General features: G+C 48.7%; 1 protein-coding gene and 1 pseudogene across 2 annotated transcripts in view; one reads left to right on the top strand and one right to left on the bottom strand.

Moving 5' to 3' along the window:
* Window positions 1-23039, top strand: part of BIN3 (bridging integrator 3) — a 37739-nt gene that overhangs the window by 11386 nt on the left and 3314 nt on the right. Inside the window, exons 2-8 of one of the 2 annotated variants that reach the window (XM_039868110.1) lie at window positions 8097-8145; window positions 8676-8805; window positions 14671-14711; window positions 15127-15188; window positions 16281-16417; window positions 16925-16965; window positions 22848-22989. In XM_039868110.1, the coding sequence (XP_039724044.1) occupies window positions 15161-15188; window positions 16281-16417; window positions 16925-16965; window positions 22848-22989 (348 nt within the window). In that variant the 5' untranslated portion in view covers window positions 8097-8145; window positions 8676-8805; window positions 14671-14711; window positions 15127-15160. The remainder of the gene's footprint in view (window positions 1-8096; window positions 8146-8675; window positions 8806-14670; window positions 14712-15126; window positions 15189-16280; window positions 16418-16924; window positions 16966-22847; window positions 22990-23039) is intronic. The other variant, XM_039868109.1, reaches the window with a different exon arrangement.
* Window positions 22449-22567, bottom strand: LOC120606663 (uncharacterized; annotated as a pseudogene).

Genomic DNA, 23039 nt, shown 5'->3' with positions numbered 1-23039 from the left:
ATCCATGTTTAGTCAAAGAGTAGAGAAGTCTACACAATGGAATGAAAGTATTTAACACTGATAAAAGGATTTTTCAAAGATAGTTTGTTTTTAAAATCATGTCAAAACAACTGGCTAGCCATACACTTATACTCTGAGTGGGATAAATATTTAAATATTAAAAAAAAAACACTAAAATTCATACGGAATTGCAGGGGACCCGGAATAGCCAGAACAGTCTCGACAGAGAAGAACAAAGTTAGAGGACTCATACTTCCATATCTCAAAACTTGCTACAGATCTACAGTAATTAAGACAGGGTGGTACTGGCATCAATGGAACAGAATTGAGAGTTCAAGAGTAAGCTTTTATTTTTAGGGTCAGTTGATTTTTAACAAGGATGCCAGGACAGTTCAGTGGGGGAAGAATTAGTGTTTTCAACAGACAGTGTTGTGATAACTGGATGTCCACGTGTAAAAGAATTGAAGTTGGACCCTTACCTCACACCATATATGAAAATTAACTCAAAATGGATCAAAGACTTAAGTGTAAGAGCTAAAACTATAAAACTAAGAAGAAAACAGAGGTGCATCTTCCTGACCTTGGTTTTGGTGAAGAATTCTTAGGTATGATACTGAGAGCACAAACAACAAAGTAAAAAATAGATGAAACTTCTTCAAATCTAAAGCTTTTGTGCTTCAAAGAACACCATTAAGAAAATAAAAAACAGTTCACAAGAGAGAGAGAGATTTGCAAATCGTGTATCTGATTAGGGACTTGTACCCAGAATATATAAAGAACTTTTACAAATTAACGATAAAAAAAAAAGACAACCCATTTTAAAATAGGCAAAAGATTTGAATAGATATTTCTCTGAAGAAGATACGCATATGACCAATAAGCACATGAAAAGATGAGCACATCATTAGTCACTTGAGAAATACAAATCAAAGTCACATGAAGTAGCCTTCATATCAACTAGAATGGATAAAATTTAAAAAGACAGACAATAACAAGTGTTGATGAGGTGGAGAAATTAGAACCCTCATAACGCGTCTGGGAATGTAAAATGGTGCAGCCACTTTAGAAAACTGCCCAGCAGTTCCTCAAAAGGTTAAGCATAGACTTACAGTATGGCCCAGCAATTCATTCCTAGTTATATACCCAAGAGAAGTGAAACCATGTCCACACAAAAGCCTGTGCATGAATGTTCAAAGCAGCAGCATTCATAGTAGCCCCAAAGTAGAAACAACCCAAATGTCCATCACCGATGAACAGATAAACTAAGTGTGGTATATCCATACAGTGGAATATCGTTCAATGATAAAAAAGTAATGAAGGGGCTGACACATGCTACAATCTGGATAATCCTTGAAAACATTTGCTAAGTGAAAGGAGCCAACACAAAAAGCCACATATTATATAATTCCATTTATATGAAGTGCCAGGGGGCTATGGGGAGGGGGCAAGTGGGATTGACAGCTAATAGCTCAGGATTCTTTTGGGGGTGAGGAAAATGTTCTGAATTAGATCGTGGTGATTGGTTGTACAAACTCCAGATGTACTAAAAACAACCAAATTGTACACTTTAAAAGGACAAATGTTACGGTTGTTACTGTATGTGAATTATATCTCAATAAAGCTGTTACTTAAAAGTTAATAAACCAGGTAATAAGTAAAGATGACAGATTAAATACATGCATCTAATTTTCCCCCCTCACAAATCCCACAAACAGCGCAGTAAAGCGATTTTTTTAAAGCATAAATCTACAAATTCAGGGAGAATTGAATCGACATCAGCAACATTGGGGAACTGGAATGCAGTTACACGAAGTAATTGACTTAGCAGTTCCAAGAAAGCCAAAGCCTAAACTGGCATTTAGGAAAACCAATGGCCATCCAACTTACATCACGGAATCCTCAGAGGTTCAGGGATGGTGGCACTAGGTGCCTCTAGAAGTAGGATGAAGCCGAGTGCTCAGATCAGGAGGACTGGTTGAAAGCTGTTCATGATTAAGTTGAGAGCCCTACCATGTCTTCCCCCAACTCACTAGGAGTCTCTGCCTCACCCTACCAAAGAATGAGAAGACCCCACTCCTGGAGAGTGTGAAAGGAGGAGTTTCTATCCTAGGACACACAAGGGTGACACTAATAAAGCTTAATCTTCAGGGCCCCTTGCTTGCATGGACCTTGTTCAAGGCCCTGGAAGGAACCCTAGCCATCTAGTCACATGTTCCTGCGTTTTTGTAAGCTTTGGAATGTATTTATACTGCGCTCAGTTTAAGAAAACCTCTGCCTTCATTTCCTCCTTTTTCTTGTTAGGCAACTTTGGAGTAGCTTACACCTTTTGGTGGTAGAACTTGGGAGGTTAAATTGGGAGTATGCTGTTCTATCTGTAATTTGTAAAGATATTTTTTGAAAACTAATAAAGCAAGTGAGAAATTACAGATTCCTGAGTTGAAAATATACAAAGGGGACCTGTTTTGGGTCATTTTCAAATTTACTTAAAAACTAAGGGGGAAATTGGATAAAAAATAGAACACAAAAGTGACAAAAGTAAGCAATTAAATCAATACATATTATTCTGAAATTAAGTAAAGCGTAACAAAACATGTTTAAATTGTACCAAAAACCAGTAATTAAGAGAATGAGATCAGTTTTAAATAGGAGTGGCGATTTGTTCGATAATCCAAAATGAAGAGGAAGAGCAAATCGTAGAACACATTGATAAAGCATGTAAATTCCTGGTCGATTTAACATGAAGCATAACGAAGATAGCATAGAACTCATGATACGCCCTCCTACAAGGACATCAATGACAAACCAGTTAGTCTCATTAATTCAGACAACGTTAAGATTAGTCATTGTACAAGAAAACTTGAAATGTGCCCTGAAATCTTACAGTTTATTTATGAAAGAAACATGAGGTTTTCCTAAATTTTACAACAATCTTTATATTTATATATACTAGTAAGCTGAAAAAAATCTTTTCTAAACTGTCAGTAATAGAAAACAAATTTCAATCAACCATAGTAGAGGAAGGGCTGAATAATCTCTCTTTTCTCTCTAAGAAAACAGTGTTTCCAACTCTGTGTCACATGAAGAGGCAATCATAGACTCTGCAGCCAAAAAACGCAGGGAAATAAATATAGAGGTGTGTCAGGCAGATGATTAATAAAAATATTAGGTTATTCTTGATTTTTTGATGTTCATGTTATTTGTCAGCTTTTATAACTTGTAATTATGCTCTTTTCTCTGTCTAAATAAACATTTACTTTCATGCCTATTTTTATATTTGTAATTTTGTATTTTTCTTTAAGAGGGCATGCAAAATTGTATAAGCTTCAGGCCCACAAAACCCAGACCCATTTCAAGCAGAGTTGAGGGCAGGACTACCATTCTGAAGGCAGGAGGATGAAGTGAATGAATATATGCAGAATGTGCACATGTGTGCGCGTGCATACACACACACAGACACACACACACAAACACACACACACACCACCCCCCACCCCTACTTCTACTGACTGAGCTCCCAGACGGCTGAGCTGGGCCTTTACTCCCAAGGCAAGAAAGTGGAAGAATCTTCTCTAGGGAATTTTACTTGCTCAAGAGAAAAGACTCGATACTGACATCAGGGGTTCCCCACAAAACCCTATGCCATGGACAGACATTATCCATGTACTCACAGCGCCTAGTCAGCTTTTTTTCCCCAGTCATGTATGTGAGCAGACACCCAAGAATTACCATACATCCAAGGGAAGTGTCTAGTGTGAAAAATGGAGACTAAAACAAACAGGAAAAAAAGTAAGTTAAGGGGAAACTGAGACTATAATGGAAGAAGAAACTTTTTAAAGCTGTCATTAAGATCTTCAGATAAGGCATCCATGAAATAAAAACAATACTATAAAAAGGACATTCTGGAAATTAAAAAAAAAACAACTGTCAGGAATTAAAAATATGGTAGAAATGAAAAACTCTTTAGCAGTATTAGAAGATATGGAAACATTGAAAAATAGAGAAATTAGAGGATGCAGGGGTCAGCATCAGAATTATAAAAATTTCAGAAATAACAAAATAGGGGAGGGGGAGAAATCAACAACAATAAATGTTTTTTAATCCCAGAACTAAAGGTTATAGATTGCCAAATTGAAAGAAGCCTGTTGAATACACCAGCACAGTGAATGAAGTTAGACCCATAAGGTACAACATGAAATTTGACATGAACTTAGGAATCGACAAGCTTGCATAAAGAAAATAAAAGGCAGGTCCCATACAAACAATGGAAATCAAAGTAGCTTTAAACTTCACCACCACAGCAGTACTGGGAAATGAGAAACCAGTGAAACAGTGCTTTGAGATTCTGAAAGAAATTATGTCCAGCCTATAATTCTATACCCAGTCCAACTAACCGGTGTGGCAGTAGAATAAGAAATGTTTTGGTATGCAAAATCTCAAAAATGATCTACACACTTTTTCTTCACCTAAATGCGTAGTAAAGCAAGAAAGAGGAAGACACGGAATCCAAGTGTCAAAATTCCGGGAAGAGAGGGAAAAGAGGAGCCCAGGATGCCCACTGTCCATGAAGGTGGAGGTGTACACACATGTACACAAGAAAAGGCCAAACCCCCAAACCAGGAAAAAGTCCTGATAAACAGGCCAAAGGGCTGATGGTAAAATGTAAACTGTTTCAATCTGTCTCTAGGGCAGTCAGCAAATGTACCAGAGCCTTAAATGTATATATAGCCTTTGACCTACCATTCCCATTCTAAGAATTTATCCTTTGCCCTAATTCTTGATGTGCACAAAGATGTAACTATTAGAGATTTTGTTTTTAATAGAATAAAATTTTGAAACAGTTGCAGTGACCACTAGCAAGTGATGCGGGTTACAAAAAGAAAACTAGTGGTAAGGTGTGTAATGAAATACTAGATAGCTCTTAAAAAGTCAGGCGGAGAAAAACTAAATATTGACAATATAAAAACATTCATGATATGTTTTTTCTTTTTAAGATTTATGTATATGTATACATTTGCACACACATGCTCACACAGAATCAGGATATTACTGTTTGTTTCTTTGGGATTGTGTGTGTGTGTGTGTATGTGTGTGTTTGTCCTTTTGTGTTTTTCCATGTTTTCCAAGTTTTTTGATACTGATCAGGTGTTATTTTTGAAGTCAAGGAAAAAGAAACGTAAGAGATTTTTTTTAGTTTATTTGAAAAATATAGAAAGTGCAAAGAAGAAAACAATAATCATATTCTCACCACCTAGAATTAACCACTACTAACATTTAGCATTTTGCTTCAGTTTCTTTTTTCTTTCTGCATATTTTTAAAATATAATTAATATCAAAACAATGACCTTGGTTATCTTTTAGATTTGAGACTGGGCTGTTTTGTTTTTTTTTTTTCCTTCTCACTCGCTCACTAGCTCACATTCATGCTCACTTGAGCTCATTCTCCTTCTCCCCTCTCCCCTCCTCCCTCCCCCACTCCTATCTCTCTCCCTGCTTCCTCCCTCTCCCTTCCTCCCTCCCTCCCACCTTCCCGTTTTTATTCTTTCTGTAATTCTCAAGTTTTCTCTGATGAGCATGTTTTACTTTTTAAAAGGGATAAACTGTTCTTTAAAATACATACAGTTCCTTAAAATACATACAGTTGATCCTCCATATCCTCAAGTTTCACATCTGCCGATTCGGTCAACCATGTGTTGAAAATAGTATCTGTGGTTGGGAATTCATGGATGCGGAGGGGCAACTGTATGTGTTTTTCTACATCATTTCATATGAGGGACTTGAACATCAGCAGATTTTGGTATCCACGGGGCATCCTGGCCCCAATCCCTGCCAGATAACCAAGGGGTGACTATGTAACATTATATGAGAGTGTTAAAACTATGAGTGGTAGAGAGAAAGCTGGATTGGACATCAGAGCCCTGACAGTTTATTCCTGGTTCTCTCGTGAACCAACAGAATGACCCTGGGCTAGTCACTAAACTCTCCAGATCTGCTTTCTCATCTATGAAATGAGAGGGTTGAGCTGGAAAAAATTTCTATGGCAACTTACAGTTCTAAAAAATACTGCGATCCTAAATTAAGATTTAGAGAGAGTCTGTGGCACCACAAATAATGGACTCCTAAGTTCCTAATTTCTTGGTACCTAGTCTGTAGTACTGCGCTCCAAGTAAGAATCATTTTGAAGACCACTCGGAGAATTCTTTAGCATTCTTTTCCTACTCCCCATGTTCTTGGAAAAGAGATTCCATTTAGAACTGAAGTTTTAGATAAGCTGAAGGGACCATCTATTCTAACTCCTTTGTTTTATAGTTTAGGAAACTGAGCTCCAGAGAGATTGGGATTTGTTCAAATCACAAACTAGTCAGAGGCAGAGACCAGGTTTTCTGAGTCTCAGTCTGGAGCTTTTTATACTGCAACATGCTTTGTGCAGAACAGAATCAATCTTTGCAATGCCACCAGGACCTCATTTGCACTGTCACCAAAATGATCCTTGAGGGCAATTGTTCACTGTCCAAAACTATTGTGTCAGTCGACTGCAGTTTGATTTTGGGGAAAGTAACTGGGGGCCCAGGGAGGGGACGAAGGAGCTCATCTCTCCTTAACCTTTCCTCTTTAGGCCCGAGAAAGGGAAATAGCAATTTCATTTTTTCTTTCCTTTTCAGCTCCATAGCTTGCCTTTTCCCCTGGTAATTATGTAGCCAGAGATTATTTGTTTACAGAAACCACGTGAATCAGCCAGCCCCCAAAGGGTTAACACTCCCAAATTACGGGGTGGGTTAACAATAAACAGGATGTCCTCCAGAAATTAAATTTAAACCACTGTGACTCAGGCTGGCCCATCCTCTAACCAGATCACTGTCTGGGGTTATTATCGGTGGTTAATTATACCATTGGGTTTAGCAGCGGTATTGGTCAGTTTGGGCCAAGAGAAGCCAGGCAGGGGACAAGGGGGTGTGGAGGGAAGGGGCCTGGTAGAGGGGGTGGGCACAGCAGTGGAAGCGGGAGGTTTGAATGGAAGAGACTAAAAGTGGTCTAACCTGTCCCCTCAGGGCTCCTGCTGTGGCCCTCCTCCCTGAGCTGATTCCAGGGGTGCTTACCTGGCTCCTCCCACCTGGGGGGCGGGGGTGGTTCTGCAATGTTTCTGCACCTGCTGGGGTGCCCTGTGTTTGCTTTCTCTCCTGGCTGCCCTGCTTTTTGTCTCAGAATGGTAGAATCAGAATTTTCAGCACCTTAAGGAAGATTCTAGATTAGCTAGTTTAATATTCTTGCTTCACAGAGTAGGAAATTAAGGCACAGGGCAGTAGTTAACCTGCTGGGGGACAGCCTGCTCAGCGGAGGTGGAGGCAGGGGTTAGTGCCCAGGCTGAGACTCCTAGACCATGCCCATCCTTCCATTATGCCAAGCTGTCGTCCATTTCCAAGTGGAGCACCTGAGGTGCAGGGCTTCCTAGCAAGTTCAAGGCAGATTTGGACTGGATTTCAGATTCTTCTCGGAGTTCAGCTGCATTTCAGTTTTATCCGTTCCCACAGGAAATAACCCAGCCTGGCTGGTTCTTAATGTCCTTGCAATTTGTCATCTTTCCCCAGCCATAGAAGAAGCCCTTCAGAGCCACAGTTCGTCCATCTACAGAGGAGTAGTGAAGCACCAAATACAAGCGATAAGTGGCTTTTACGGTGTTTTTAAAGGCTCATTTTCAAGGATGTAACAATCCAAGTGAGCCTGTAATTTCTGACTTTGCAGCTCTTCGAGACACAAGGTTTATGTTGACTGTTATTTGTACATATCTCCCCTTTGCTGTCTTCGCCTTCGCAATGTATTTAAACAACAGACTATTAGTAGAAAGGATGCTCTGGAGCAGAAGGTGGTGCCCAGGACATCCATCTGACACTGTCCGTGGGAGGATGACTGTCCATCCCAGAACCCACCTGGCTGCTGATGGTCCTAGACCCACAGGGCACATGGGACAAGTGGTGGGGAGCAAGCCACCGCCACTGTTCTTTACCCTTCTGGGGGACAAGTGGCCTGTATTTCATCAGTGCTTTTCAGCCACATCCTTCCCCATTTCTCCTAACGTCCTTCTTTGTCTCTTTCTCTTATAGGATTCCTTTCAAGATCGGGCAGCCCAAGAAACAGATTGTCCCCAAAACAGTGAGTAAATCGATTCTTTCCTTTTAAGAGTCAGTTCTGTCTCGGATGGCCTTTGCATGGAGCCAGAGCTTGGACTCAGCAGTCGTGGGGTTGGGAAGGCAGAACCGAGACTTTATCATTGCCGGTCACACAGCTCTGGGACCCCACAGAGACGGGGGCTTGCAGGGCCCTCCTGTCCTGGAGCATTTTCCTTCTTCAGCTCAGCCTGGGTGGGCGGAAGAGGTGGGTTCCACAGGTGAGGAGGAACATACTGCTTCCAACAGCCCAGCGCTGGACTCTGGGCCTCAGTCTGCACATTCCTAGGTGGGCGCCTGAAACGGAGACCCCTGCCAAGGACACGTCCCAAGCCTTTATCTCAGGCCACCTCAGGTCCGCACAAAAGACTAGGAAACTTCTCCAGGGGTCCAGGTCCCTTTCTCTCTGCCGTTAAATGCATTCCTAGCCAGGACCAGCAGTCACTCAGCGCATGGGGATAGTTGAATCCTAACCCCCTCATAAGCCCACAGTGTCTATCCCTGTTTTATCTCCAGAATGGGACAGGAAGAGAATCATATCTTCTTGGAAAGTTAGAGCTGGAAGCCCTTAGAGATCATCTAATTCAACCTCCTGATTTTTCCTGATGAGGAAACCAAGACCATGGAGTCACAGTGACTTTCTAAGGTTAGAAAAAGTAATGCTGACAGAGCTGGAGTTAGAACTCAAGCCTGAGCCTCTGTTTAATACTCCTTCCATTGCTTCACGCAGGCTGTGAAGGTCTGCCAAGGCTTGGGGATTCCGGTAAAAAATGGCCGCTTTGCCTTGTCACTCACAGATCTGAGCAAGGCTCTTGGTTTAACGTGGGAGACCATAACTATAGAGCATCTCTCATTGTAACAGTTCCAGGAAGCCTGGTGGAGGCCCTTAACTGCCATCCCAGCCCCTGGCGGTTCTCTTTTTCTAAATAACCTCACCCCTCCTTGGCTCAGGACTCAGAACTATAGGAAAAATATTGTTTCAGTTTGGCGGGAAGGGGACTTCAGCACGCATCTGACCAATGGCTCTATCTTCGGGAAATCCAAAGTTAGATCACTTAAAAGGAAATGGGCCCGCATTAAAAGAGCCCTCCCCTTTTCAAGCAAAGGCAGACCGAGGACAGACTCTCAGTTGACCTCCCATGCAGAGGCTGACCATCTGTGAAGGCTCTCAGCTGAAGCGCAAAGAATCTGGGCGTGCAAGTGTTGGGCTCTAGCCGGCTACAGGAAGTGGGAAGGTGTGGCTTTGAGTCTCCAGAGTTTAATCCAGGGCAGATCTGAAAAGGAAGTGGTTTGGAGAAGGGTCTTTTATTCCCAACATTCACTACCAAAAAACAAAAAAATAACAAAAATCCTCCCAACTCCCCATCCTTTATCGAGGTGGCCTTTGTTCTCCACAGAACAGTATAGGCTAGAATGCAGTTTCTAGCTTCTTTGCCAGAGTTTGTTGACGGAAAGATCTGTGGGTGTATTAGGCTGAGGAGTGGCAGGGACGCCCCAAGGGAAGGGCAGATGCACAGCCTGAGAAAACCCTCATGCCTGTGTGGCCTTCTGTGAGCCGTGGCTCTCTCTCGCTTCCTAGCATCGGCCTCGCTCAGGATGGAGCTGTGATCCTCTAACGGTGGCATCAGCTCCCTGCAGACCGGGCATCGAATAGCGGCTAGGAGGCCGGATTCTGAAGGCTCCCTGCCTGGATTCCCATCCTGGCTCTGGATGTGCTGTCTGTGACCTTAAGCAAGTTTCTCGCCCCCTCCGAGCCTCAGTTTTCTCCTTTGTAAAATGAGGGTGATGCTAGGACCTACATCATTGCCGTCTGATGAGTCTCACATGAGGTGGTGCATCTGAAGCACTTCATCCAGCGTCTGGCACATAGTAAGGCCTCAGTAAACACTAACTACATCGCAGGAAGACGCCAACTTGACTCTCTTTTTAAACCACCAAGAACTCCACCGGTCGTCCTACATCCCCCGGTGCAGTGAAGTGTAGGCTGGAACAGAGTTGTTTGTTCCCTCAACTCCCAGGCAGCACTGAAGTGTCTGCAGCAAGACCTTGCCTCTCAGAGTCTCGCTCTCCACCCGCAAACTCCCTGCTGGCCCCCCAGACAGGCCGGGGCTGTGTAGTTGTCTCAGCATCTCTGCAGCTGCCCCCAACAGAGGTGACGCACTCTGTTGTTCTTGCCCAGGCACTTTCAGGGAGGGAAGCAGATGGGGCTGCCTGGGTTATTGGAAGTCACAGCACCCCTGTCGTGGGAAGAAATGCTCACGTTATCTTCAGAGAGTTTCAGGAGGTTTTTGGCTCAAGGCACCCAGCTGTCAGACACAAAGGAAGCATTGTGTGTCTGCCCTCGCTGTTCTCCTGTGCCCAGGTTATTAATGCAGATTCCATTATTGTCACAGCTTTGGCTGGAATGGCATGTTCTCTGCAGGGGCTGACCAATGGAGCCGGAGTGGAAGAACAGAAGCTCCCCTACCTCCCCATCCTAACCTGCTCAGTCCCCTCTGCGCCCCCGTCCCTCAGTCCTGTAAAGTAGCTGGAGCATCTTAGTGTGGCTAACAGAAGCTGTACCTCCCTCCATATACCGGAGGGCTGGGAGAGAGCTCTCTGGGTCTCACACACAAAGAAAAGCACACACTTTGAGTCCTAGCTAGTGGGTGCCTTGTGAAGTCAGGCAACAGAGAGTCCCACCACGTGGAGCCTTCACTTGAGAAATATTTCCAGGTGCAAGGTGGAGGGGCCCTCAGCCTCATTCCTGTCCTGTTGTAACGTGCCACAGGGAGGCTGCTCTCCCGAGCAGGCTTACAGAGGGGGCTTTGCAGCTGGTCTTTTTCACTTCACCAAGAGTGTAAGTTTGGGTGGGAACTCAGCCCATTCATTCGATTAACAAGTACTGAGCTCCCGCTGTGTGCCAGCTTGTCCTCAGCATTGGGGAGAGCGGCGAGCTGGTGAGCTGCGCAGTCCTTCCCTTCCACCCCGAGCCTTCTAGAATGCAGGGAGCAGCCAAGGCGGATGTCCCATGCTCGTGCTCAGTCAGTCCTCCCTACGCTAACCTCGCCAGCCAACCCGCCCACCGTGACCTGCTGACAGTCGCGCACATGTGTTTACACTTGCATTGTTGACTGGGGTCCAGCTGCCTTTTTGGCAAAGGCATCAAGCATTCAGAGATGTTCAGATCTTTTGTGTTTGGCTGTTTCCCTCAGAATGGATAGACCTTGGAATGAGACGCCAGTGTTTCCCTTTATTCTCCATCCGAGAGGCTAGTATCCCCCCAGATCCTTCCCCAGTGGAGGAGAGATGTGGGGACTGAGCTACAGAAGCAGCCCACACTTGGCTACCAGAACCAGAGGAGGTGAAACGTTCACGACCTTCTCTTACGCTGTCAGATGAGTTGCATAAAGTCGAAGGACCAAGCTCCCATTCTGACAAGCTTCTCAGCCTCTAGTGTGAGACCTCGAGCTTCTCATCAGCCAGAATGATCCAGCCCATTTGGAAACGTACAGTCCTTCTCTGTGCAAGTCCAGGCATCCCAGCCAGGGGACCAGGTGTTCTTTGACATCCCACACACACACCAGGATGCTTGGGGATTGCAACAGACAGTGCCGGGAGCCAGGGCAGCAGCTCCGGTGGGTCTGCAGGCGCTCACCTCCCCCCTCAGAGCACCTCCTCAGTGGGTTCATCTTCAGGAGAGCTGCATCCTGGCCAAGACAGCCTTAATTTTAATTTCATCTTTTTATGGTGCGGTAGTGGGGACACTTTTAATATGTAAAGACTATGCTCAGTTGTCACATCCAGTGAAGTCAGAAAGGAGACGTGTCCGGTGAAAGGAGGCCCCAGCACAGCTCCCAGGCACAGGACTTCACACTTAGCCAAATTCAGGGATGTCCTAGCTATCAGTGGACCATGTGCTTTTTGTCGCTTCTCCTCTCTGCACCCCAGTGCCGGGATGAACAGGGCAACGCCACCTGCAAGCCAGGCTCTCTGCTCTGTGCTCCACGTATACTGCTGTGGGGCTTCCCATAAGCCAGTGAGGCTGACACTGTTACCCTGCTTCCTTGTCAGCCCCTGAAATTTATGTGAGGCCAGATGAAATATCCCGTTTCATTAGACAAAAAACAGACTAAGAATGTTAGGTAATGCTCTTCACGCTGCACAGCTAATAGTCAGAGTTCATGTCTTATCCTCCTCTGCCAAATCCTCTCCGGGCTCCCTCCCGGCACTGGGAGAAAGGACTAGACCGACCTCAGTGCGGACACCAAAGGGCCCAGGCAAGGCCCTTTCGCTCCAGAACAAATCTCTCACCTGCGGTCGGGCCGGAGGCCTTTGAGGTCTTTGGCTGCGACTCTGATTCCTGTCCAATTCCAAATCCCCTGTGACAGGTGACACTTTAAACTCTTAGCGGGCACGTATGCTTTAGTGAGAGTGAATTTTGGATTTTTTCTGAGCAGCAGTTTTTGGTGGATCATAAGGAAGGCGATGATGAAAATGTTGGGTTCCTGGAGAGAGAAAGAGTGGGTCTGCTGAAAAGAGAGGGAGAGATGATAGGATGAGGCACCGGTGTGAGTTTTACCTCGTACCTCGGTGTAAGGTTCTAGATGCTGGGGTCATAAAATCAGCGAAAGATCATGTGTTCCTGCTTCTAAATTTTCCAGTTCAAATAGGAAGGTGACATGCCGCTGTGCCCTGAGGACCTGAGCCGAGTCAGGTCCACGTCATTCTCTGACTGCACCCGCCCGAGCCCTCCACAGGGCTTCCTGCAGAAAAGTGCGTGGCGTATGCGCGGCGTGCAGGCGTATGCAGGTAAAAAGGGCAGGCATGCTATGCGCAAGGCTATGCAGCAGGTGTACAGGCATGCGCGGCGCAAGGCGCAGGCAGGTGTGTGTGTGTGTGTGTGTTGGTCTCACCAGGGCCCACGTCTGTGTTATTCACCAGGGTATCCCTCGCTCCTGGCAGAATGCATCACACTTAAAAGGTACTCATTAATGTTTGCGGGATAAATGAGTGTAGCTAAGAAAATAAAAGGAACCTAAGTTCTAGGCTTGCTTTGCCACTCACTAGCCCTCCATCCTTACATCAGTCACATTCCGTCTCTGGGCTTCATTCTCCTCATATGTAATGCGAAATAATTGGCCTGAATAATGTCCTGCCTTTTACCTAATTTACCTAATTTAGGATTTACCTAAATCCAAATGTGGAGTATGAGGTCGATAGGTTTAGGATATTCTTTCACTGGGGCACAGTTGCTGGAAGGGCCTCCTGGTAAAGAGCTGTGGGGCTTTGATGGTTTCTGCAAATTTGTATTCCCTGACCTTTGACCTGTAATAAAAATGAGCCGGGATTTAGGGGTCTCGGGGGAGCAGCCAAGAAGCCATCATTATTAGGTCATGGCTTTAATTCCTCAGCAAGCACCTTTTTCCCTTTAGTGGAATGGCGGTTAAGAGCACAGGCCTAGGAACTCAGCCTCTTACAGTGGTGTGACCTTGCACAGGTAGCTTCACCTCTGTCCCCGTGACCTCGGTACAGCGAGGGCCGGTATACCTACCTCCCGACTAAATTGTGAAGGAGAAGCCATTCTTGGAAGCACACAGTGAGCACGCCGTTCGCATAGCTGGTTTCATTTCTCAGAGCACCTCAGCGCAGAGGCTCTACAGGCAGCCAAGGAGACAGTCATACCGCCTCTGTGGGAGAACAGGAAGGAGAGGCCTCTCATCTGTCCCCTCCTTTAGGCTCTAAGGTGTCATTAACTTCACAGGCCACTCTTCTGAGAACCATTGCCCAGGCCCCATTTTACAGATGGGGAAATTCAGGCATCGAAGTGCAAGTCACTTTCTTAACTTCACCTGACATGTAGATGGCAGAATTGGATCCAGGACTCATACCCGTTGGGTTTAAATATTGCTGGCATCAGGGAAATCTGATAACTAACTAGGAATTTAGGGAGCCTTGCAGAAGTCGGTAGTAATGGTATTTGTATTTGGTTCATCCCAGCACACAGAGCGAGGGTACATGATCTTCCTTGATCTACCCTGACCCTAGCAGGTGGCAGGACCTGTGAGGAAACCTGGGCTGTGACTGGGAGGTGACCTGCTTGGGCCTCAGAGCTGTGAAGTGGCAGAGATGGAACTGAAGTCCAGACCCACCCGTTCCTCTGTGCCTGCCTGTCTCTCTGGCTGAGTGTCAGTCACATCCTGAGCAGCTTACCTGCCACAGAAGGGGAGGGTGAAAAGAAGGAACACAGAGCCCCATCCCCCAATCCCCCGTGGTGGAAGAACAGAGCCTAATCCGCTGGTACTTGCCTGGCTGGCACATCTGGGAGGGGAGTCTCTCACCCTAAATAAGCACTTAATTAATTTGGGAACACAGGGGTTCTGTGTCATTAACGACCTGCTAGTGCCTGCATGAACGGGATGGTGTTGTTTCTGCAGACCCGGGGAGGGTGTGGAGGGAGGATCAAGAGGCTGGCAGATTTTTTCCAACCTGTTGTCATTTCTCCGATGATTGAGTTCTCTCTCTCTTACAGGTGGAGAGAGACTTTGAAAGGGAGTATGGAAAACTCCAGCAGTGAGTGTCAAACCCCAGAAAGATTTGGGGGCGGGGAGAGTTGGGGAAGGGCAAGAGCCTTCTGCCAGGTCTCACTTCCTGCATGGTTTTATCTGCTCGCCACCCGGTAGTGGGCTGCCCCTCTGCCCGTCAGCACCCTGGTAGCCTAGAGCGGCTCAGTTCACCACCTTCCAGAAATTCTCCCCGAACTGATGGCTGTGTGACAGTTGTTAACTTGTAGCCTTTGGGTGCTTGGCCTCATGCAGAGCTCGTAGTGGTCCATTAGTCAGTGGAAAAATTCCCCACAGAGAGGGGTCCCTTCTCCTCCTGGCAGGCATTCCATGTCAGGTTGGGCTTCCCTCAGGTAGATAGAAGGAAAGGGGGCCGAAAGCCAGTTGGCGATGCCCGGTACCAGGTCCGCACCCCTCCCTTGCAGGCTGGAAGAGCAGACCAGGAAGCTACAAAAGGACATGAAGAAGAGCACGGATGCTGACCTGGGTAGGTGGCACGTCTTCCAAGATGGGCCTGGACTGGGTGGGGCACAGGTGGATGTCCTCCTTCAGTCACCTTAGGGCTAGCTTTGAAGTAAGTACACTTAGTAGATGTCTGAAAAATGTCCCTGAAAAGTGACCTGAGGTCACTCTTCACTTAGATCCCCACTTACCCCTTTCCCTGGGTACAGCAGCAGCCACCACAGCTGGATGGATTGCTGGCTTCTGTGGTCTGTGCCACAGAGCCTCAGGTTAGTGTCATCCAGAGGACACAGGCACGTCTGAACATGACCGCCCTCACTTTTGGCCCCTGGTGTCTCCAAACTATGTGTGTAGCAAGCCAGGGGACTGCTTTTGGCGTCCGTCTGTTATTTAAGTTAGTTCTGAGTTAGCTGGATGGCATCTTTTTCGTTCCCCACTGCCTTTCCAGTAAGGGCAATGCTGTGACCTGTGGCTTCCTTTCCTTCTTATTACCACGTGTCATTGAAACCAGCGCTTGCCTAGCTATGCCAAATCTGGCTTTGTTTTGCCAATAAAGTTTTATTGGAACACAGCCACATCCATTCTTTAAGTATTGTCTGTGGCAGAATTAAGTAGTTGCAGCAGAAACCATGTGGCCCGCCAAGCCCGAAATCTGGACTCTAGCTCTTTACAGTAAGTTTGCCGCCTGGCGAAGCGTGCTACTACTTTTGTCCCCTAAACCACAATGCATCTCCCAGCCACCTGGAGAGGTTTTTTAATGCATGTTCCTGGATTCTATACTTACTGAATTAGAATCTTTGCAGCTACAAATCTGCATTTCTTACAGCTTCCCACCCAGTGATTCTGTTATAATCCAGAGTCTAGAACGTTGTCATTGCAGCAGGTAAAGCTGCCCAAAAAGATTATCCAGAACAGCGTCATGTGGTCCGGAATGAACATTATGCAATAAGGACTAGTGTCTTATGGTTTTGTGGTACTTTGTAGTTTTTATGGCCTCTGGCCATGGGTGGAGATCATCTGGATACAGGCCTCTGGACTGAGGGAGGACCGGGAGTCCCGAGGACAAAGCCTTGACATCTGTTCCTTCACAAGTTCACTGAGCTTTGACTTCTTACAGCCATGTCCAAATCTGCTGTGAAGATATCCTTGGACTTGCTCTCCAATCCCCTCTGTGAGCAAGACCAGGACTTTCTGAACATGGTGACAGCCCTAGACACGGCCATGAAACGGATGGATGCCTTCAACCAGGAAAAGGTGACTGGGGTCTGGGTCTCCCCCTTCTCATGGCTTCTATCTGGAGGAAGACCCACATGGAGTCCTTAACAGGGCTCAGGCTCCCCTCTGAGCACCCTCGCCCTCTATGGCCCATGTTCCCAAGCCACGTGAGCACGTTCCTGGCAGCCCTGCTTCCCGTGGCTCCCACAGGCTCTCATCACTCACAGTGAGGCCAGGAGGGAGACCCCAGTCAGCTCTGCCCACCCACCTTCCTCCCTGAGCACAGCCGTTATCAGCCTGGGCAGGCTGCGGCCAGCAGAACAAGAGCCGACCGGGGACAAGGACAGGGTGCTCCCTGTCGCCCTTCAGGCTTCCTGGTCACCATCTCTGCCTCACTTCCACAGCAGTTAGGGGTGCCGGCCTCGCTTGTCCTCTGGGTCCTCTCCCTGCTGAGCTCTCTGGGTACCCCTGATAGGTCTCCTTTCTCTTCTCTAGAACTGGGAGCCTCCTCCCAGTTTTGATGTCATTGGGTTTTTCTTTTTACAGGTGAACCAGATTCAAAAGACCGTGATCGAGCCCTTAAAAAAGTGAGTAAAGGGGACCACAGGCTCGGAGCACTTACTAGAAAGGCAGGTCAACTGGTCACCTGGGGACTGAATATTATTTCTAGTAGCCTGTCCCCAGACTTTCATGGGGCTGATAGGAAACTCAGCAGAAACACTGGCGACATGATCTGCAGCCCTAGGGTGGACACTCCTGGTAGCCTCAGAGCACCCACCATCGTCCAGATGTGGTCAGTGGTGGCAGGCACTTGTGATCTTCCACAGCAGCCGGCAATTGCTCCAGTGGTCATTTTGCCATTTTTCCCTTTGTTCCTGCTTGAGGACCGGTGGGACCAGAGCTTGCTGAATTAAGCTAGCAGAGATTTTGGCCAGCCCTCAGCGGAGATGAGCAAGGCCTTTCATCTCTCGGCCGGATTGAGAGAGCAGCTGCCTGCAGCACTCGGCTTTTGAAATGTGGGGGTGGCCGCACATGGGGAAGGGTGCAGCAGCCGGGTCCCGCCTGGGAAGGTCCCCTAACTCATGACCTGTCAGGGTCAGAAATTCTTCTGTGAGACTCCCCTTCTGTTAGGCAGGCTCTGGTCAGGGATCAGACGGGCCTATTCCCTGGGGCCCCTAAGGGGTGGGCATTGCCTTGAAGCTCCCGAATCACTTCATCTTCTTCCCTGGCCTCTCCCAGGCAGCCTCTGACCTAGAAAGGCTCCACTCCAGCCCGGCAGCTGCACTTTATTACCTCTCTGTGGTGGTCCCTGGCAGTTGCCTCACCAGGGCCCGGGTAATGAGGCTCCGCTAATTACCATTAGGCTGGATCAGGGCCCAGAGGGAGATGAGAGAGCAGGTTTTGATCCTCCAGCCCCTGGTGCTGGGGTTGTTGAGCTCCTTGCTCCCTGTTCGGGTCCAAGGGGTGGGGTTTGGGAAAGCTTTCTAAACTGGGCTGTCTGGAGGCTCCGCCACCGCAGGGAGGCTGAACCTGGCGCAGAAAATGATTTCTCTCCTCACCCCTGCACCCCGGCTCCTTCCACGGACTCTGGACCCCTGGCCCCTAAGTCCTGCTCAGCCCCAGGTCTCGGGGTCATGGGAGCAGCTGGGCGCTGAGGAGGCCAGTGGTCAGGAGGGAGCTGTCCGAAGGACTTCCATTGCTTGTGACTTTCCGACCCGGTCTCCCGGACCGAGGGCTCCGAGCTGCGTGGGAAGGACCACGGTCAGAACAGAACCTGCCTGTGGAGGTCCCAGGGGCTGCCATGGAGGCTGCCATGGACACCCACAGCTGGCAGAGCTAGGCAAGGGGACACCAGCTCAGAGAACTGGGGGACTGACTCCTGTCTCGATTTCACAACCAACGAGGCGGCCTTGAAATCTGATGCCTGGTTTCTGGAGCCAAATGGAGAGAAATCCCGGCTGCTTCCCACCACCATAGCGGCCCACCACCTGCCAGGAAGGTGGGTGAGTGGCAGAGGGGGCGGTCACCATCTCCGCAGCAGATCCGCTGACCTCTGTGTGAGCCCCGGGCCTGCCTGGCTACCCAGGCTGGCTTCTGTGCATCCCAGAGCCGACATGCGATCTCCCCCAACCACATAAAACCGGCATTGCCTGTTGCCTCCTCTTGCCAGGAGAAGAAGCTCCCAGGGACCCCAGCACCGGAAACAGGAAACTGCAGCTTTCCTGTCCTCTGATGAAGAGCACTGCCACATGGCCACCCTACCGCCCCCAGCCTCCCCCCAGGGGGCTCGGCCTCTAATCCCCCAGTCTCTGGGCCGCGTTCACATGGTCGGATGGGGATGCTTTCAATTTCCCTTTCCTGGTGGGTGGAAGATCCCGGCTGTGTGGGCACAGATTGAGGAATGGCAGGCATTCCCCACCAGGGCCGGCTGCTCCCAGCCCACCTCCCAGCCGGCCTCTTTCTGCCTCCCCCTTCCCCTCCTCCCTCTCGTGCTGCCTCTTCACCCTACGCTTACCCAGGGGTGGCAGTTTGCTGTCAAACCTTAGGACAGGCAAGAAACAGGCAGTCGCCGTGGGCAGAGCTCCAGCGAGTACCCGGTGTAGGCCGAGCCCCGTTCTCCCATCTTAGAGGACAGACATGTAGTCGAGGAGCTTAAGGTCTAGTGCAGAAGCCTTGACGGCATTCTCAAGGAAGTAGACCAGTATAACACCTGCCAAGGGGTGCAGTGCAGTGGAGCGGAGAGAGTACTGGACGGGCGGTCCCAGCCTGCCCGACCCGGCCCGTGACCTTGGCCAGGTCCGCGCTCCTCTAAGACTGCTCCCCCACCTGTGGAAAGGGAGAGCCGAACCAAACAAGGAGTGGCAGTCAGTGCTCAGCAGAGGGAGGGACACGTTAGTGGCTGAAATGGCAAGTTGAGCTGCCTGTGGAGGGCAGAGAATTTGGGGCCTCAGCCCAGGGACTTCCTGTTCCACCTGACTGCTGATGTTCAAGGGGAGCGGGAAGCTGAGCAGAAAGGGTCTCACTGTCCGGCCTTGGGTCTTTGCGGCAGCCCAGTAAAAGTGCGGACTTCGTGCCTCAGGGAGAACTGGGTCCCCCATCCTCACCAGGCCAAGTCATCAGGTACCTCTATGGCTGCAGGGCATGTCCGGGAGGGCCCAGGCGCCGCGCTTGACATCACCTCCCTGCCGACTTCCCTCCCCTGACCTCGAGGTGGAGGAAAGCTGGGCAGTGCCCCTCATGGGGTTGCGGGGAGGGTCCCACTGCCCAGAGAGCTCCACTCCTCACACAGCACCGTGCTATTTATATGTGGACCTGGTAAAGTCTGTTCTGTTGCTTCTAAGTTGAAAACGGGGAGGTGGAGCCTCTGCAGGCAGTAACCAGGGCCAGAGATTACAGAGTCCCGGTCCCCATTTCTTTCTTCAGCCTCTCAGAATACACCGTCTGATCTCCCCCTGCCCAACCTTAGTTTCTCCACCTTAATGCATGTGACTCCTGCCCTTCCCCCTCAGGAGTCCCAAAGCCAGGGCAGGGCCTAAGCCACGCAAGTGGTAAGTGATTGGGGGGTCCACATACAGTGAACTAAGCCAGCTGAGCCCTTCGTGGTCTCCTGGTTTGAGGGGTGCTGCTGCGTGGGAGGCGGAGTTATCAAGGCGAAGAAAGGGCCACCCTGGAGGGCCTAGCAGAGCAACAGGGACCAGTTCCCGCTGCAGTCACCTTCTCCTCGTGGAGGATAGGTGGCCTAGCTTCCAGAAGGCTGAAGGGAGCATCTTGCCGACTCAGCCACCCTTACAGCACCCATCCCCGAAGTGGCCTGGCATTGCATGGAAGTCTGGACCCTGGATGCGCTTTCTTCCCCCAGGGCTAGGTTTCCGTCTCCTTTCCTTCGTATGCTGATCCGGTCCCTGCATTTAGTCAGCATTCCTGGTCTGTCACACCCTGGCTGGCCTTGGGAGTTACCCCTAACTGACACTGAAGAAAGAGCAAAGGTACAAGGGGTCAGGAGCTGCCTGACTGACCGGCATAAATAACAACAATCCCACCTTACACCTGGCGGCTGCTCTGCGCACAGGGCTTCCTTCGTGGCGGTGCCCTCTTACCTGAGGACATGCACTCAAAGTGATGGGATTGTGGCCGGGGCAAGGGGACTCTCCACCTGCTGCTTCCTGCCTGACTCTCATTCTTGTCCTGTCTCTGGGCCTGCACCCAAGCAGCAGGTCCCTTCTAGTGAGAATCAGGGTGGCTGCTGGTGACCCCTTGTCCAGTTGGGGTGCAGGGTGGCTTCTCAGCCCCAACCACACCTGTTCCTCTGAGTCACATGCTTCTCAGCTGCTGGTCACACTCCTCCCAGGAAGAGACAGGGCTTTCCTAGCAACTGAGACCCCATCATAGCAACTGTCTGAGGCAAAAGCAGTGAGTCCAGCTCCTCAGTGATCTCACATGTTCCCATGTACCCCAGGGGGACAGTTTGTCCTGGAGGTAGCTGGGCGCTACAGTTTGCTTGGCGCCGAGTAGGCCTACACCTTCTGCCTGGCAAATCAGTCACTCAGAAATATCGAATTGCTTACTGTGTGAAGGGGCTTCTGACCGAGGCTTCAGAGACATTTGCGTGGTCTTCCCACTTCTTTCCCGTTTCGTTAGGGAGTGAGCCCATTACAGCACCCATTAAGTTGGAAGAATTCAATTTAGTCGCCTTCCTCAGGGATAAGTGCTTTGTTTCATTAAAATCTACCAGCTGGGTCTAAAGCTTTGGGGCATTTAATGCTTTGGTCAAGTTTATATTCTGTATTCTCTGACAAAAGTATTTATTACTCTTATGTTATTTGTACTCTTGATTTGTTGAGGCTTTTAAAAACCAAATTCATGGTCACATCCCTATGAGAGGCAGACTTGGAAATAACTCTTCATGTTGTATCTGTACTACCTAAAGATGACCTGTGAGCTCACAGACGCCCCTCTGGCTCTGAGCTCGGTGCGAGGCTGAAGCCAGCAACTGCCCCTGTCCCTGTCGTTCACCTTCTCTGAGTTGCTGCCGGAGGAACTGACGCTCGTCGTTCTGGGTCGCCCACTCTGGGCTCCTCAGCCTTGGGTAACCACCGAGCTGTCATTTCGGCTGCTTGGTGGACACCTCCTGCCCCATCTCCTGTCCTGTTCTAGAAACCCTGCTTGCCTTGCCTTGTCCAGCATTCATTCATCAAGGGGATATGCAGCGTCTGTGCCTGGGATGAGTCCTGCCCCGTGTCTGTCTCAAGATATCGCCCTTCCCAGTTAAAGGTGACAGTAGTCACAAAGATTATCCCACAGAGACCCGAATGCCGAGGTGTCTGCTGCTGCTGCTTCTGAGTGACCCACTCCTCTGAGTCACCATGGGGTAGAAGAGATCCTTGAGTCATTTTCCTCAAACATCTGGTTTGACAGTTTGTCCACTTTAGTGGTAGAACCAGAGGATTCCTGCTTTTCCTATGGTCAGCTGGTAGAATATACCAGGAGTAGGGGATTTTTTGTTTGAGGTTCTTTGGTTTTTTATTTGTTTGTTTGTTTTGTTGTTTGTTAGAAATCTCTTTATTAGAAGTGTTTTGGGGTTTTTTATTAAAGTATAGTTGATAATATTATATCAGTTTCAGGTGTACAACATAGTGATACGACATTTATATACCTTATAAAGTGATCACCACTGGAAATAGATTTTAACTGCATTTCTGTCATCTGCTTGTGGCAGCTGAGGTGGTGGGGTGGTGCTAGACAGAACTGGGATGCTTGAGTTCTCTGCTGGACCATCACTCCCTAATTGTGACCTTGGACATATCATGTCATCTCTCTGGCCTGTTTCTTTCATTTTTTAAAAGGAAGATGTTGGCCAGATGACTTCCCAGGAGTCTTTAGCTTTGCCATGCTCCATTAGAGGTCTCTGTAGTGGGGGACGGGCCCTAGGAGGTGGCTGGGGTGGGGCAGTGCCAGGATTGATTGATTGATTGATTGATTGATTGATTGATTTTAGGCAAGGCCACCCTTGGTTGACCTCACAGATTGCGAGGACCTTGTCAGCTTACAATCCCTTATTTTTTGTTTTCTATGCCTACAGCACTTGGTCTTCCTAGGTGCTCTCCCATCCAAGTACTAACCAGGCCCGACCCTGCTTAGCTTCCGAGATCAGATGGGATCGGGCTTGTTCAGGGTAGCATGGCTGTAAACGATAGTGCCAGTATAAATAGCATCATACATTCATGACCCACCATGTCGTATGCAGGCCAGCAGCGTGACCCTTAGGCTTGTGTCTTTTCCCGGGGCCTGACCCCATGACGGCTTTCTCAGTAGCATGTGCTCCACAGGGGCCAGGACTTCATCTGTCTTGTTCACAGCAAAAGCCCCAAGACCTAGAACAGGGTCTGGCGCTCAGTAGTTTTGAGTGAGCGCTGAGATGCCAGCCTGCAGCTCCAGGAACAGGCCGCTTCCAACCCGGATGTCTCGGCAGGTTCGGCAGTGTCTTCCCAAGTCTCAACATGGCCGTGAAACGGAGGGAGCAGGCCTTGCAGGACTACAGGAGGCTGCAGGCCAAGGTGGAGAAGTATGAGGAGAAGGAGAAGACAGGGCCGGTGCTGGCCAAACTCCACCAGGTACCAAGGAGAGGGGTGAGGGTGGGCACACATTGGGGGGACACATGTCA

Source organism: Pteropus medius, unplaced genomic scaffold, assembly GCF_902729225.1.
Source record: "Pteropus medius unplaced genomic scaffold, Ma_sr-lr_union100, whole genome shotgun sequence".
Lineage (NCBI taxonomy): Eukaryota > Metazoa > Chordata > Mammalia > Chiroptera > Pteropodidae > Pteropus > Pteropus medius.
The sequence above is the reverse complement of the archived record's forward strand: the minus strand, read 5'-3'. Positions and strand labels throughout refer to the sequence as shown.